The following is a 14,317-nucleotide window of genomic DNA, read 5'->3' as shown; positions in this document are numbered from 1 at the left end:
GCGCCAAACGCGCATACGACCATCATTGGCACCAAGGCAGAAGCGAATCTCATCGCTGAAGACGACACGTCTCCATTCGTCCCTCCATTCACGCCTGTCGCGACACCACTGGAGGCGGGCTGCACGATGTTGGGGCGTGAGCGGAAGACGGCCTAACGGTGTGCGGGACCGTAGCCCAGCTTCATGGAGACGGTTGCGAATGGTCCTCGCCGATACCCCAGGAGCAACAGTGTCCCTAATTTGCTGGGAAGTGGCGGTGCGGTCCCCTACGGCACTGCGTAGGATCCTACGGTCTTGGCGTTCATCCGTGCGTCGCTGCGGTCCGGTCCCAGGTCCACGGGCACGTGCACCTTCCGCCGACCACTGGCGACAACATCGATGTACTGTGGAGACCTCACGCCCCACGTGTTGAGCAATTCGGCGGTACGTCCACCCGGCCTCCCGCATGCCCACTATACGCCCTCGCTCAAAGTCCGTCAACTGCACATACGTTTCACGTTCACGCTGTCGCGGCATGCTACCAGTGTTAAAGACTGAGATGGAGCTCCGTATGCCACGGCAAACTGGCTGACACTGACGGCGGCGGTGCACAAATGCTGCGCAGCTAGCGCCATTCGACGGCCAACACCGCGGTTCCTGGTGTGTCCGCTGTGCCGTGCGTGTGATCATTGCTTGTACAGCCCTCTCGCAGTGTCCGGAGCAAGTATGGTGGGTCTGACACACCGGTGTCAATGTGTTCTTTTTTCCATTTCCAGGAGTGTACTTGTAGTATAAACTTTAAAACCGTAGGAAAATAACTTATTGCAATGCCGATGTTCCGACAGGTGCACATTGCCATTTTCAGGGTAAAACAGCAGCAAGTAAGCGTTGTGCAAGGGAATGTAAAACCTCAGTTTGCAGAGCAATTCTGGAAAGATGACACACACTCGTACACTCACACACAGCGTAAACACTATCACTGACACACAACCATAGGTAAACGACGTCAGAAGTGTTGCAGATAGTGAAAACTAATACACAATAGGAGAAGTACCATTAACTCTGTACTTGTGTTTTTTAACACGGGAAGGAGCAGGATTCCAAGCAAATCTTAAGCATAAACCTATGTCTCTATTTGTAACGTCACATACCTATTTAATTTCAATTGCTTCTAGCCGGCCTGTGTGATTCGAATCCTGCTTGGGGCATGGATGTGTGTGATGTCCTTAGGTCAGTTAGGTTTAAGTAGTTCTACGTTCTATGGGCCTGATGACTTCAGATGTTAATTTCCATAGTGCTGAGAGCCATTTGAACCATCAATTGCTTCTAGATGATGATAATACCATTGTGGCACAGGTCTACGGCCTTTTTGCGTTACACAGGCAACATTATCAACACGATTCGCCGTATTTTGTGTCAGTAAGATGTGATATGTGTTTTTCGCCCACCATCTAAAATTAGGGTCCTTTCATGTTCCGTAAAAGATTATATTGGTTTGAGTAATAAAAGTGTCTATCACATTCCTTATAGTTATGGCATACCATGTATTGGTCAGACTATTAGATCTGTGGAGGATCTGTGTATTGAACGTGTCACACTTCTGTTGCAGAAAATTATCTTGGTACCTGGCATCCTATAGAGTATAATGACTCAGATTTTCTGACATGTACTTTCAGTTATAGGGACAATGTCATTAAGGAAGCGGTAGGAATTAAACAGGCAAGTGACCTCATACCTAGAGAAGGATATTTTTGCATAAGTTATGTATGGAATCCTGCTCGCACCCTTGTCAGAAAACAGAGGATGAGAGTTAATGCTACCTTACCTTTGCATATTACATTTCACAATCGACAACCACTGATGCCGATCATCTTCTGTTTTATAGTGGTGCCAACTTTACATTGTGTGTGTGTGTGTTATCTTTCTGGAATCGCTCTGAAAACCGAGGTTTCAAATTTCCCTGTTCAATGCTTACGTATAGCAGTTTTGCCCTTAAAATGACAGAGTGTGCACATGTCTATATACCGGCAGTTGTCGACGACGTCACCCGGGTGCAATCGCTCCTGTTGCTTAAACATTGTATACGCATGGAGAAACTGAGGTTTCATACTGTGTATTGTTTAAAATATTGTGCCAAATCTCATTACTGTATCTCTTACTGTTTTTGAGAAAACAATTACTAAATAGCAAAAAAAAATTGTTTTAGCAGTATTCATTTAAATAAATGTTGTTACGATTTTCGTTTCCTCAGAACATTCCAATTTTCTTTACAGTTGTTTCTTGAGTCTTTCCTCCTTTGAAACAACCTCTGCTGATTACTGTTCATCAGTCTGGTTAAGAGTTTCTCTACTGTTCGTTCCTGACTTTATTGCAAGTTCATAGAAAATTTTTTTCTTGTTTATGTCACTACTACTGAAGCACGAACTGCATCACAAACTGCAATTTTCATAGCTTTTACTTCAGCAAACACAATTTTTGGGAGACATTTTCATATACAATTGTTGAAGTGTTGTTCAAGATCTGGATCCGATCGTGAAGGCACATTTCTAATAACTTATTCAGTTCCTTATACACAGTGTTTATTATCTGAATCACAACATAAGGAAGTGAGCTATTGCGCTAGCACACTTCACCAGCAATAGCAGCCCGTTGAACACCACACCAAGATACACTTCCTTTAGAGCACAACATACACTGAGCCTTCGCATCTGTTGAAGCTTTATACTACTTGGAAGCCCATATTGCAACTTTCATTGCTTCTATGTCATTTACACAACTTCCAATGGTATTACCATAAAGTATTTGCAACAGGTCTCTCTGTGTGTAAATGTGCCAGCCCCACCAAATCTCTCGTTGTCACTGAAGTTTTGCCAACTTAGTACTGACTTCAGTTTTCGTAGTCTTGTTACCATCCATTTTTAGACCTGCACTACACACTCCAGTTTTACAATTTCAGTTCGATCACCATAGGGATTTCACTCATTGGCCTTGGTGTAAGCTGTAAAGTAACCATCAAAGAGACATAGTAAATAACACATGCTACGTTCATATACTGATCTTTAGAAAATTCCTACAGCACCTTCCACGTACACACCTCCACTATACACAACAATGTTTTTGTCACATCTATGATTAGGCACTTGTATTTGAAAAACTGGATGATGGTCAGTTACATGTAATTCTTGTAATTCTTATTGAATCAGATTCTTGTTGAATTAGATTCATTACAAACTTTACACCTAACAAACAGCTTGCTAACAATCCAAAACTAACAATTTTGTCCTTTACTGTGTATAAAAAAGCTGCAACAGAACAGTATTTACAACTAGTATTATTACTTACAAACGTAGGAAAAATATCTATACTAACAATAACATAAACCCTATTTACAGAGTATAGTTCCACTGTAGCCCTTTTACATTTTCACTCAAATGACAAAGTTTGTTTCTCTAAGTGACTGCTGGAGAAGGAGGTGACGTGGAACTGTTCCTTGTGACACATTTGTATTCCTATTTTCATTAACTTAACTAGTTGCTGCGTGCTCTTGTGCTCTCTTGTACATATTACCAACAAATTTTCGTTTAGGAAACACTTTCTTGAAATGTGTCATCATGAAGGACGAAATATATCCACATAGAAAACATAGCCCAACTCTTTTTAGAAGTTAAAGAAGAGCACATAAACTCCATATTCAAACAAGTGCATGCCTAGATGCGCAAAACACGTTAGCCACACGTACAACATACAAAACAAAATTCCTCACTTTAATGTACCTCAAAAATTGACGGAATTATCCACTTGAAAGGAAGACGCGTTGCAAATGGGTGACTTAAAGGATCTGCTCAGGAATACCTTGATATCTTGACAGATGTCCTATAATCCTGAACCTTCTTGTTGTCAGGGTTTTCCACAAATTCCTTTCCTCTCCGATTCTGCGCAGAACCTCCTCATTCCTTGTCTTATCAGCCAACATAACTTTCAACATTCGTCTACAACGCCGCACCTCAAATGGTTCGATTCTCTTCTGTTCCGACTTTCGCACAGTCCATGTTTCACTACCAAACAATTCTGTACTCCAAACGTACATTCTCAGAAAGTTGATCCAGAAATTAAGGCCTATGTTTGAAACTAGTAGACTTCTCAGGGCGAGGAATGCCCTTTTTGTCAGTGCTAGTCTGCTCTTTATGTCATCCTTGATCCGTTCGTCAAAGGTTATTTTGCTGCCTAGCTAACAGAATTCCTTAACTCATCTACACCGTGGCTATCAATCTAGATGTTAATATTTCGCTGTTCTCGTTCCTTCTTCTCCTCATTACTTTCGTCTTCCTTCGTTTTGCTATCAGTCCATGATCTACACTCATTAGACTGTCATTCCATTCAGCAGGTCATGTAATTCTTCTTCACTTTCACTGAGGATAGCAGTGTCATCTGTGGAACGTATCATTGATATCCCTTCACCCTGAATTTCAATTCGATCCCTGAACTTTTCATTTATTTTTATTGTTGCTTCTTCTATCTATAGATTGAACAGTAAAGGCGAAAGACTGCATCCCTGTCTTTCACCCTTTTCAATACGAGCACTTCGTTCTTGGTATTATTATTCCCTCTTGGCTCTCGTACCTGTTGTATATTACCCGTCTCTCCCTACAGCTTACCCCTATTTTCCCTATTTTTCTCAGAATGTCCTACGTCTTACACCATTTTACATTGTCAAACACTTTTTCCAGGTCGACAAATATTATGAAGGTGTCTTTTTCTTTAGTTTTGCTTCCATTACCAACCTTAACGTCACATCTGCCTCTCTGATGCCTTTGCCTTTTCTAGCCCAAACTTATGGTCATCTGACGCATCCTCAGTTTTATTTCCCAGTCTACTTGGATGCATTAGCTGTTAAGGTCGTTATGTGATAATTCTCGCACTGTCCGCCTTTGCAATCTTCGGAATTGTGTGGATGATATGTTTCTGAAAGTCGGGTGGTATATCGCCAGACTCGTATATTCTACGCACCAACGTGAATAGTCGTTTTAGAACGTCTGATGGAATGTTATCTATCCCCTTTGTCTTATTTGATCTTAAGACTTCCAAAGCTCTCTTAAATTCTGATTATAATGCTGCATCCCCTATTTCTTCTAATTCGACTCCCGTTTCTTCTTCTGCCACATCAACGTAATCTTTCCACCTACTGCCCTGTCATCTGCATTTAGCAGTGGAAATCCAATTGCACTCTTAATGTTATCACCCTTGCTCTAAATTTCACCGAAGCTTATTTTGATTTTCCTATGGGTTGAGTCAGTCCTTCCGAGATTCATTTGTTTTTTCTTTATTTCTTCACATTTTTTCATGCAACCTTTTGGTCTTCGCTTCGCTGCACTTCCTATCTGTTTCTTTCCTCAGCAACTTGTGTTTCTGTATTCCTGAACTATTTGTACTTACTTCTTTCACCGATCAGGTAAAGTATTCCCTCACCCACGGATTCTTCCCGGTTACCTTCTTTGTGCCTATATTTTTCTTTCCAAAAGCTGTGATTGCCTTTCTTGGAGATGGCCATTCCTCTGCAACTGCACTGCCTACAAACCTATTCCTTATTCTATTCCTTATTCTGGTAGTCCGATGTTACTTTTTCCTAACCTTCTTTATAAATTTCTGGTACTTCTTTTTCAGGAACAGCTTCAGTAATGGTTTACGGAAGCAGCTACCTTTTCAAGTGAGATGTTGGCACAGTTAAGTTACATACTACAAACCTGTCCTGCAAGTACGAAGAGAAATTAACTTTGTCGGTGCAATAAATAAATTATATAATTATCGTAATTGTTGATAAATTAATTGCATTTGCACAACATCAGTTGTCACTATCTAATCAGATCAGTTCCTTTTCCTCCTATTTCCACTCTACAGCGAAGATAGACCAAAGACCACAAGCGGTTCGAAACGTTGATGTTTGAATCGTCGTGTCGGAAGTGTTTGTTTCCCATATACTTTCATCTGTTCGCATTCATTACATCCTCTGCCGTTGACAAAATTAGAAATCAGTGAACAAACTTGAGGAAAAGCAGTCCGATGAGCACTCCATATACAGGATCCTCATCATCTTATTTCGGTTTCAAATGGTTCAAATGGCTCTGAGCACTATGGGACTTAACATCTGAGGTCATCAGTCCCCTAGAACTTGGAACTACTTAAACCCAACGAACCTAAGGACATCACACACATCAATGCCCGAAGAAGGAGTCGATCCTGCGACCGTAGCGGTCTCGCGGTTCCAAACTGCAGCGCCTAGAACCGCTCGACGACAACGGGCAGCCTTATTTCGGTGTTGGTCGGCATCTGTAAGGTGATTTTAGCAGGATGGTGTTTATCGAACTTTGCTCTAACCACTCCTCTCGAACTGTAGTTGGCTCTTACAATATTAAGAATATATAAGGTTTCTGAACTTTTGCCATATCTAATGTTTTCGACGACGAGAACCTACAGCGTTTGAGAGGAAGACCGTAATGTAGCGTGTGGTAATGGTGTCTCATTAATGTGCTCTCTGTCCATATGACGATGTTTCCTTACACCACAAGATCGTTGTATTTTCTTTTTGCGTCCTAGGAGAAATAGACCTGGGATGGCGCCTAAGAAACTGTAGTTGGTCTTCTTTCAGCGGCTCGGGAGCAGCAATGTTAAATTCATTAGTGTCAAACTGAGATTCGGGTCTCCCGTGTGGCTCGAGTATTGTTGTGGAAGAAAGGTAAGAGACAGCCTGGCTTCTTACGAGCACAGAAACTTGCTTCTGCAGAGGATGTCGCCGCTGATGCCCCCTCCAAAGTCATGTCACGATGACCCTCCTCTTCGTAATGTCATGGCCTTGCATGTGTCTGGCAGTTCTTTCTATTTTCCGAGGCCTTTCATACACGTCACTGATAGAATTATAACCATTAGCTGTGTTTACCTTTATTCGATCTGGATCGGTCCCTGACTGTTTGCGTACGCTTATAACGACTTACGCAGCTGTCTGCACTTCGTTTCAGGTTCGCCATTCACTTCAAGATCCCTGTATTCATCGGCCACAGGATCTACCCGTTCATTCCATCAATACCTGCTTCACGGCCAGTGAAAGCGATAACAACCTGTATTCCACATCCTCCGAGCAGGAGAGAAAATCGAGGATGTGGACTTGATCCCAACATAGGTACGCATTGATAAGAACGGACCCTGAGTTTCTACAGTGTTAGCAACAGTACAGACGTAAGAGCAGCGACATCTGCATCAACAGCAACAGAAAGAAAAGAAGTAGAAGTATCAATAGCAACAGCAGTTATAACTGCTGCAAAACCAACAACAATGTGCTGCTGCGGTATAAATCGTTTACTTGCTTCAACACGCCTAACGAGAATTTGTAACACTGCTACACACTACATAAAAGGTTGGTCCAGTATTTATTTTATGTACTTATTTGTCGTGTACGTAATTACCGTCACAGTTTGTTGATGTACGGGCGATTACAATATTGTGACTGTAGACTTTTTGGGAACGGTTTCATACATTTTGTAAGTAGTCACGCTGACAATGTTACAAAATAAAAGATACAGTCTGAGTGGGAAAGAACCTAGGGACTACGAGAGTGTTGAGCAAAGCGTCTCAGGTTAGCTGTGAAAGAGGCTGGACGCTATGTGACAACGAGAAACGCATGCGCAAGTAAGTGTACATGACTATGGCTCGGTGAGAGTATGTGTAGCTAGGCTCTGTCGATCTGAAGAGTATGCAATGCCTGTGCTACAGTAGAATGTTAATTAAAAATAAAGCTTCAAGAAAATTACTAAGGGAACGATACTCTGTGGCAAGACCATATTAAAAATTTTGCGCAAAAGGTAAATGAATCTTTGTCCCCGCATCGATGTTGGCTATAGTATTTCGACATTGACTTAATACATTGCTGCTAAGTGTTTGTTTTGGTTTGCAGATTAAAGGGACTAAACTTGAAGGTTATGAGTCGCCGCTAACTGTAATGTCGTTTACACGTAATAATAATATTCCCTTTGGTAATGAATTTTGATCATCTGGAATGACTGCTTAGTTGAACATAGTAACAGTGAACATGTTTATGAATCATTGCAGCATCGTGGTGGGAATACATCAACCAGTTTCGGTTTGTAATGTTTCTACAGTGTTGAATGGAACACTTAACCCCATTTTACACGACGACATTGGGTTGCGCCACTCGTTGCGTGGAATGAGCTGCACGCAAGTGGTTTCATATATGACAGTAGACAAGGCAACACCAGTACACACCTAAGTTTCGTCGTTTTTTGTGTCCCAGAGTCGTGTCTGAAATGAAAATTTTGGCAGCTGTACGTTGTGATGGAGTTAAAGCTTATTGCGTGGAATCGCTACATAAGGAAAAAAAAAAAAAAAAAAACGTGTTTCGATTCGTGACTGGACGAAGAAAAGACGTCAGCTCGGTTGCTCAGCATCCTTTCTGAAATAATTTATAACGTAAGATCCAATAAGTTATTTTAATTATCTTAGAATGTCACCAGAACTGTTCACGTTTCTTCTAAATAGAATTAATTATGCGATATGGAATAAAGGTACTGTAATATATGAAGCACTGTCCTCAGAATTGAAATTACGTATCGTGTTGTGTGTATTACAGTACAGAACACGCGTCATGCTATAGGATATGGTTTTAGTTGGTGATGACGCTATTTCATTAACACCAATAATTATTAACATTAATAGCAGGCCGCATTAAGAAGAAAATGGTTTGCAAACTACTCTCTTGAACATAGGTCTTTACAGTGGCAATATTTCAAAATTTAAACATATGTGAGTGGGGAGCACTGCAGCGACGTATCAAAAGATTCATATTGAATTAAGAATGTAGCTTTATGAATTTGTATAGTCTTCCCATCTGTCAACAATATTCCTTAACAAAGATTTGGCCAACTCGAACGGTGGGATTTTAGTCTTGTAGACGAGAGCATTGCCACAGCTAGAATTACACTTGCTTGTATTTTTCTTAATTAAGTTGTATATTTGTCGCTAACTCAATTAATTATGCCCTACAGCTCAGATATTGTCAAACCATCTATGTTATGATCGTACATGACGGTCTCAGCGGCAGCAATATGTTGCTTATTTTTGTAATCAGCATCATTGAAATCGCACAAACACCTATGCAAATCATAGATAACCAAAAAGCGAACATTATTCCCCGTTCCTCACTTCAAATTTCAGTTTGTCTACACCCTACAAACACACCTAAACTAAAAAAATCATGCAACTAGTGTCGTCAAGGTTGGAATACGACGAAAGTGTTTAGTTTCACCAACGAGTTACGCAAACGCGCGGCCCGCATGTGCAGTGGCCAGTAACGCAGTTTCCTGCAACCTAGTGTCGTCGAGTAGACTAGGCTTTACTGACTACCTAAACTTGGTAATGCCACTCGTATTCAGCTGTACTCTGCGTATATAGTGAATGTTGTCGTCCGCCTACATATACTTAATTATTATGGACGTTCCAATATAGCTTAACACAATCGGTACCGAAAATATTCTCCACTCAATAATTAATGTTTCCCTAATCTATTTTTTCATAATCAGTTAGAATTTCAACTAACGAATCAAAATCAGTCTTTATAATCACAAATTTCTATATCCATTCGTTATTCTGTTTTCAAAATTAGGTACATTAAATGCGGTAAGTCGGAAGGATACCAAAAGAGTGTATGAAGTTTCCAAGGTGAGACAATTTTGATGCCGTTTTGTTCATCATAACAAGGCAAGTCAAATAACTGTACCTCACTTACCATATGATATTTTCGCTCCGTATTTCCAGCACCATCTACATTATTCCCTAAACTCTTAACAGTACTACTGTCCTTTATTATTGCCTGGATATTCCACCTATTCTTCTGTACCTTACCAGTCTAATAATTCTTTATCGTTCTTGGAGCAACACACCTCAAATACTTGGTAACATTCCTTTCAAACGTTTCACTTTATACTCCAGAGGAACAATCTAAGATCTTTCTGCCTGAAACTGACTGCTACATTCTATATCAATACATTTCCTTCAGATTTCATTCTCAAGTGACTTATATTCCTGTATTCTATCCATTCCTTATGTACTTTTTTATTTTCTTGAATCATTGTTACATTCCTTGAATCTGTATTTCTTTATTAAAATTCTGCTGTTGCTCATTTAGGGATTGTCCATTCCACATCGCTAGAACTGCTTATTGACTTATTCATCATCACACTATTTAAAGCCTACAAACGCACATATTCCCTCTTTAGTTCTCAAGTATCCCATATTTTCACACAATGATTCCTCCTGGTTCATCTACTGAATTATCTTCTACTCTTCATCGCTATCAAATTTTGAAGCTAGTCTGTATCAGCTTGTGTGTATGCCTTAAACGCAGACATCTCTTTCATCTTGAAGTAATCCAAGTGATATCTGCCCATGTGCCTAAACCTCCTTAAAGTTTTCCTCCTCCTGTTGATAAATTAGATCCGTTGTTTCCCTAGCTGAAATTTATTGCATAACTCATGGAAATTTTCACCTCTCTCATTCCAGCTACTGCGTACATATTCTTCAGCAACTCATTTTCCTCTCCCGTCTCCCATTAAAGCCTCGCAATACACAACTGTAATAGACTTTTCATCTGCATTTACACACCGAATTGTCTGTTCGATGACCTTATACATTTATATTCCCATATAATTTTGTTTTGAAAATATAAACATAGGACTTGTTATGTTTTGATTAATAGCGAAAGACGTAAACCCTAGTCCAGTGAAATACATTCAGTTTAAAAACATGAGTTAACTGATCTAAGGCATTACAAGGTAGAATACAAATTGTATAGTACATTGAACTCTGAGTTACTACAGTGTAATCCCCTTACTTTCGTAGCACTGACCGAAATGTAGTCTATATAGCAAATCAAATGTGACAGTTATCATAATAAATAAAAATTTTTCGTACTAATTCACATATAAAGCATTTTCTTTCTGTTGCCTATAAACTAAGTAATATCTTCTGGAGTACTCGCTCGTGTTAAGTTTGTTTTAACACTGACAGAATAAGCCTTCAATACAGATTCACAAATATATAGCTGAAGAAGTGGTACTTCAGGAAGAAATCAGTAGCAATGCTGAAGACAAGAATAAGGAAAAATTTTTATATACATTGAAGGATGATTTATTTAAATGGAAAAATATACAAGTATCGCCATGTCATGAAATCGGTGGAAACTGTAGCAGACGGACATTTCAGCCCAGCAGAGCAGCCTTGGCGTGAAGGTGGGCGGCGGCCGCGAGGGCTCCAGGGGCGGCGTAAGCCACGGGGGCGGCGACGGCGGGGGCGGCCAGCACAGCGGCGCCGTTGATGATGGCGTCGCGGGCCCTCGTCTGGGCAACGGCGGTCAGGTGGGCGGCTTTGTTCACAGCCACGTCAGGGGTGTCCAGCAGGTAGCCGTCAGAGCGGACGGCGATGGGGGCAGGGCCGTAGGCGGCGTACCCAGGGTGGACGGGGGCGGCGACCACTGCGGGGGCGGCGTAGGCGGCCGGCGCTACTACTGCAGCGGGGGCAGCACCCAGGTAGCCAGGGGTGGCCACTGCCACTGCCAGGACGGCGCTCAGGACGATCTGGCAACAAAATTAATTCACATTAATTTGAATGAGCACCGGTTTTGTGTGTTGACGAATTTTCATTGATTTTGGGTGAGTGTTTGGTTGTGAATGCTGAAAGTAATGTGTTTTTGCATGTAATACAGTAACAGCGTTCTTATAAACCCCTACCTCACACTACATTTGTTATTGTCTGACTCCAAGTTAGACGAAATGCCACATTTGAAGAACCGTGTCAACTTCTAGCTTAGAAACAAATGGTTCAAATGGCTCTGAGCACTATGTGACCTCTGTGGTCATCAGTCCCTTAGAATTTAGAGCTACTTAAACCTAACTAACCTAAGGACTTTGGACACATCCATGCCCAAGGCAGGATTCAAACCTGACACCGTAGCGAACGCTTGGCTCCGGACTGTAGCACCTAGAACCGCTTCGGCCGGCTTTGATAGACACAGGTAAGTGTCTGTAATTTTCTTTTCATTCACAGAACATCTGTCAGCCTATATTACAATGAAATCTCTTAATTGTCTCCTTGCTGAAGATGTCTGACGTTATCTCCACTGCTATTCCTTCAATAGGAAGCTGGTGTTGATGACGAAGAAAAACATCTCCAGAATGCTGTGTGAATGAGACATTACTGACTAGCTATGCAACGGAGATACGCGTAAATGAGAGATGACTTCTCTTTACTACGTCCATTACTTTATGAACTACGATAAAGCCTTACCAACCACAGTGATGTTTCTGACTTGCCACTTACTCGTCGCTATCGCTGTTATTAGAATTCTCTAATAAACGTTCTCCGGCCGGCCGCGGTGGTCTCGCGGTTCTAGGCGCGCAGTCCGGAACCGTGAGACTGCTACGGTCGCAGGTTCGAATCCTGCCTCGGGTATGGATGTGTGTGATGTCCTTAGGTTAGTTAGGTTTAAGTAGTTCTAAGTTCTAGGGGACTGATGACCACAGAAGTTGAGTCCCATAGTGCTCAGAGCCATTTGAACCATTTTAGCCAAATCTTCTCCTTCACAGAATGAAGTTGGCACTCTGCAGCGGATTGTGGGCTGACATGAAATTTCCTGGCTGATTACAACTGTGTGGGACCGAGACTCGAATCCAGACCTTTGCCCGTCGCTAGCAAGTGCTCTACCAACTGTACTACCTAAGCTCTACTTACGACTCATCCTCACAGCTGTACCTTCGCCAGTACGTCGTCTCCTAACTTCCAAACTTCACAGAAGCAAAGGTCTACATCTACATCTACACTCAGGAAGCTAACCAACGGTGAGTGGCGGAGGGCACTTTACGTGCCACTGTCATTACCTCCCTCTCCTATTCAAGTCGCGTATGTTTCGCGGGAGGAACGAATGCCGGAAAGCCTCCGTGCACGCTCTAATCTCTCTAATTTTACATTCGTGATCTCCTCGGGAGGTATAAGTAGGGGGGAAGCAATATATTCGATACCTCATCCAGAAACGCACTCTCTCGAAACCTGGACAGCAAGCTACACCGCGATGCAGAGCGCCTCTCTTGCAGAGTCTTCCACCTGAGTTTGCTAAACATCTCCGTAAAGCTATCACGCTTACCAAATAACCCTAGGACGAAACGCTCCGCTCTTCTTTGGATCTTCTCTATCTCCTCCGTCAACCCGACCTGGTACGGATCCCACACTGATGAGCAATATTCAAGTATAGGTTGAACGAGTGTTTTGTTAGCCAACTCCTTTGTTGATGGACTACATTTTCTAAGGACTCTCTCAGTGAATCTTAACTTGTCACCCGCCTTACCAACAACTACTGTTATATGATCACTCCACTTCAAATCGTTCCACACGCATACACCCAGATATTTAAGAGAAGTAACTGCTACCAGTGTTTGTTCCGCTATCCTATAATCATGCAATAAAGTATCCTTCTTTCTATGTATTCGCAATACATTACATTTGTCTATGTTAAGGGTCAGTTGCCACTCCCTGCACCAACTGCATGTCGGCTGATAATCTTCCTGCATTTCACAGCAATTTTCTAATGCTGCAACTTCTCTGTATACTACAGCATCATCCGCGAAAAGCCGCATGGAGCTTCCGAAAAGAAACGTAATTTTCAGATGTTTGGCTGATGATCAACAAGAAAACTACTACCACATACGCACTGTTAAACTGCGGTTAAAAAGTAATGGATATGGGCTGCGTTGAATGAATGTTTATAGCTAGGTACTAATATAAGAGGCTTATTTCTCATACACTTAGGCTGTAATTTCAATAATACACGCTGAACGTGGTTGTATGTGAAACGTTAACACTTCAGTACTTCCACGATTTGTGCTAAATTATTTATGCACTACTGGTCCAGAGAACACACAGCAGTGAATGAAAGCAGCCCCGATGCAAACAGTGGTCACATACTTCGAGAGCTGTCGGTACCTACCAGAGTGTTCATGGCAGTCTGCGGCTGCTGGTGTTGCTGGTGCTGAAATGTGTCTCTGCACCGGTGACTGCCGCCTTTTATACAGCGCTGACACATACAACAGTGTGTGACGTGCGTGAGGAGTGACAGCGCGGTATCCGGCAGCCGTGGTGGTCCTCCTTGGGCGTGGCCGTGCAGTAGAGGCTTTTGTCATGTCTGGCAGTCGGTTCCGCACAATCAATAGTTGTCATCTAACTCACCGGCCTCTTCCAGTATGAGATTATGAGGTGAGAGTTCCATCTGCATGAATGATGACGTACT

At 42.0% G+C, this 14,317-nt stretch overlaps 1 protein-coding gene across 1 annotated transcript; it reads right to left on the bottom strand.

The window, feature by feature from the left end:
* Positions 1 to 11,157: 11,157 nt before the first annotated feature.
* Positions 11,158 to 14,096, bottom strand: LOC126355526 (cuticle protein 38-like). The gene is made up of 2 exons (XM_050005870.1): positions 14,018 to 14,096; positions 11,158 to 11,615 (listed from the first exon to the last, which is right to left on the bottom strand). The coding sequence occupies exons 1-2, from the start codon at positions 14,027 to 14,029 to the stop codon at positions 11,241 to 11,243; spliced, it is 387 nt and encodes a 128-aa protein (XP_049861827.1). The 5' UTR covers positions 14,030 to 14,096; the 3' UTR covers positions 11,158 to 11,240.
* Between the last annotated feature and the right edge of the window lie 221 nt (positions 14,097 to 14,317).

The sequence above is a fragment of the Schistocerca gregaria genome, chromosome 3 (assembly GCF_023897955.1).
Source record: "Schistocerca gregaria isolate iqSchGreg1 chromosome 3, iqSchGreg1.2, whole genome shotgun sequence".
NCBI classification, from domain to species: Eukaryota; Metazoa; Arthropoda; class Insecta; order Orthoptera; family Acrididae; genus Schistocerca; species Schistocerca gregaria.
Note: the sequence above shows the minus strand (reverse complement) of the source record. Positions and strands in the feature narration are given on the sequence as shown.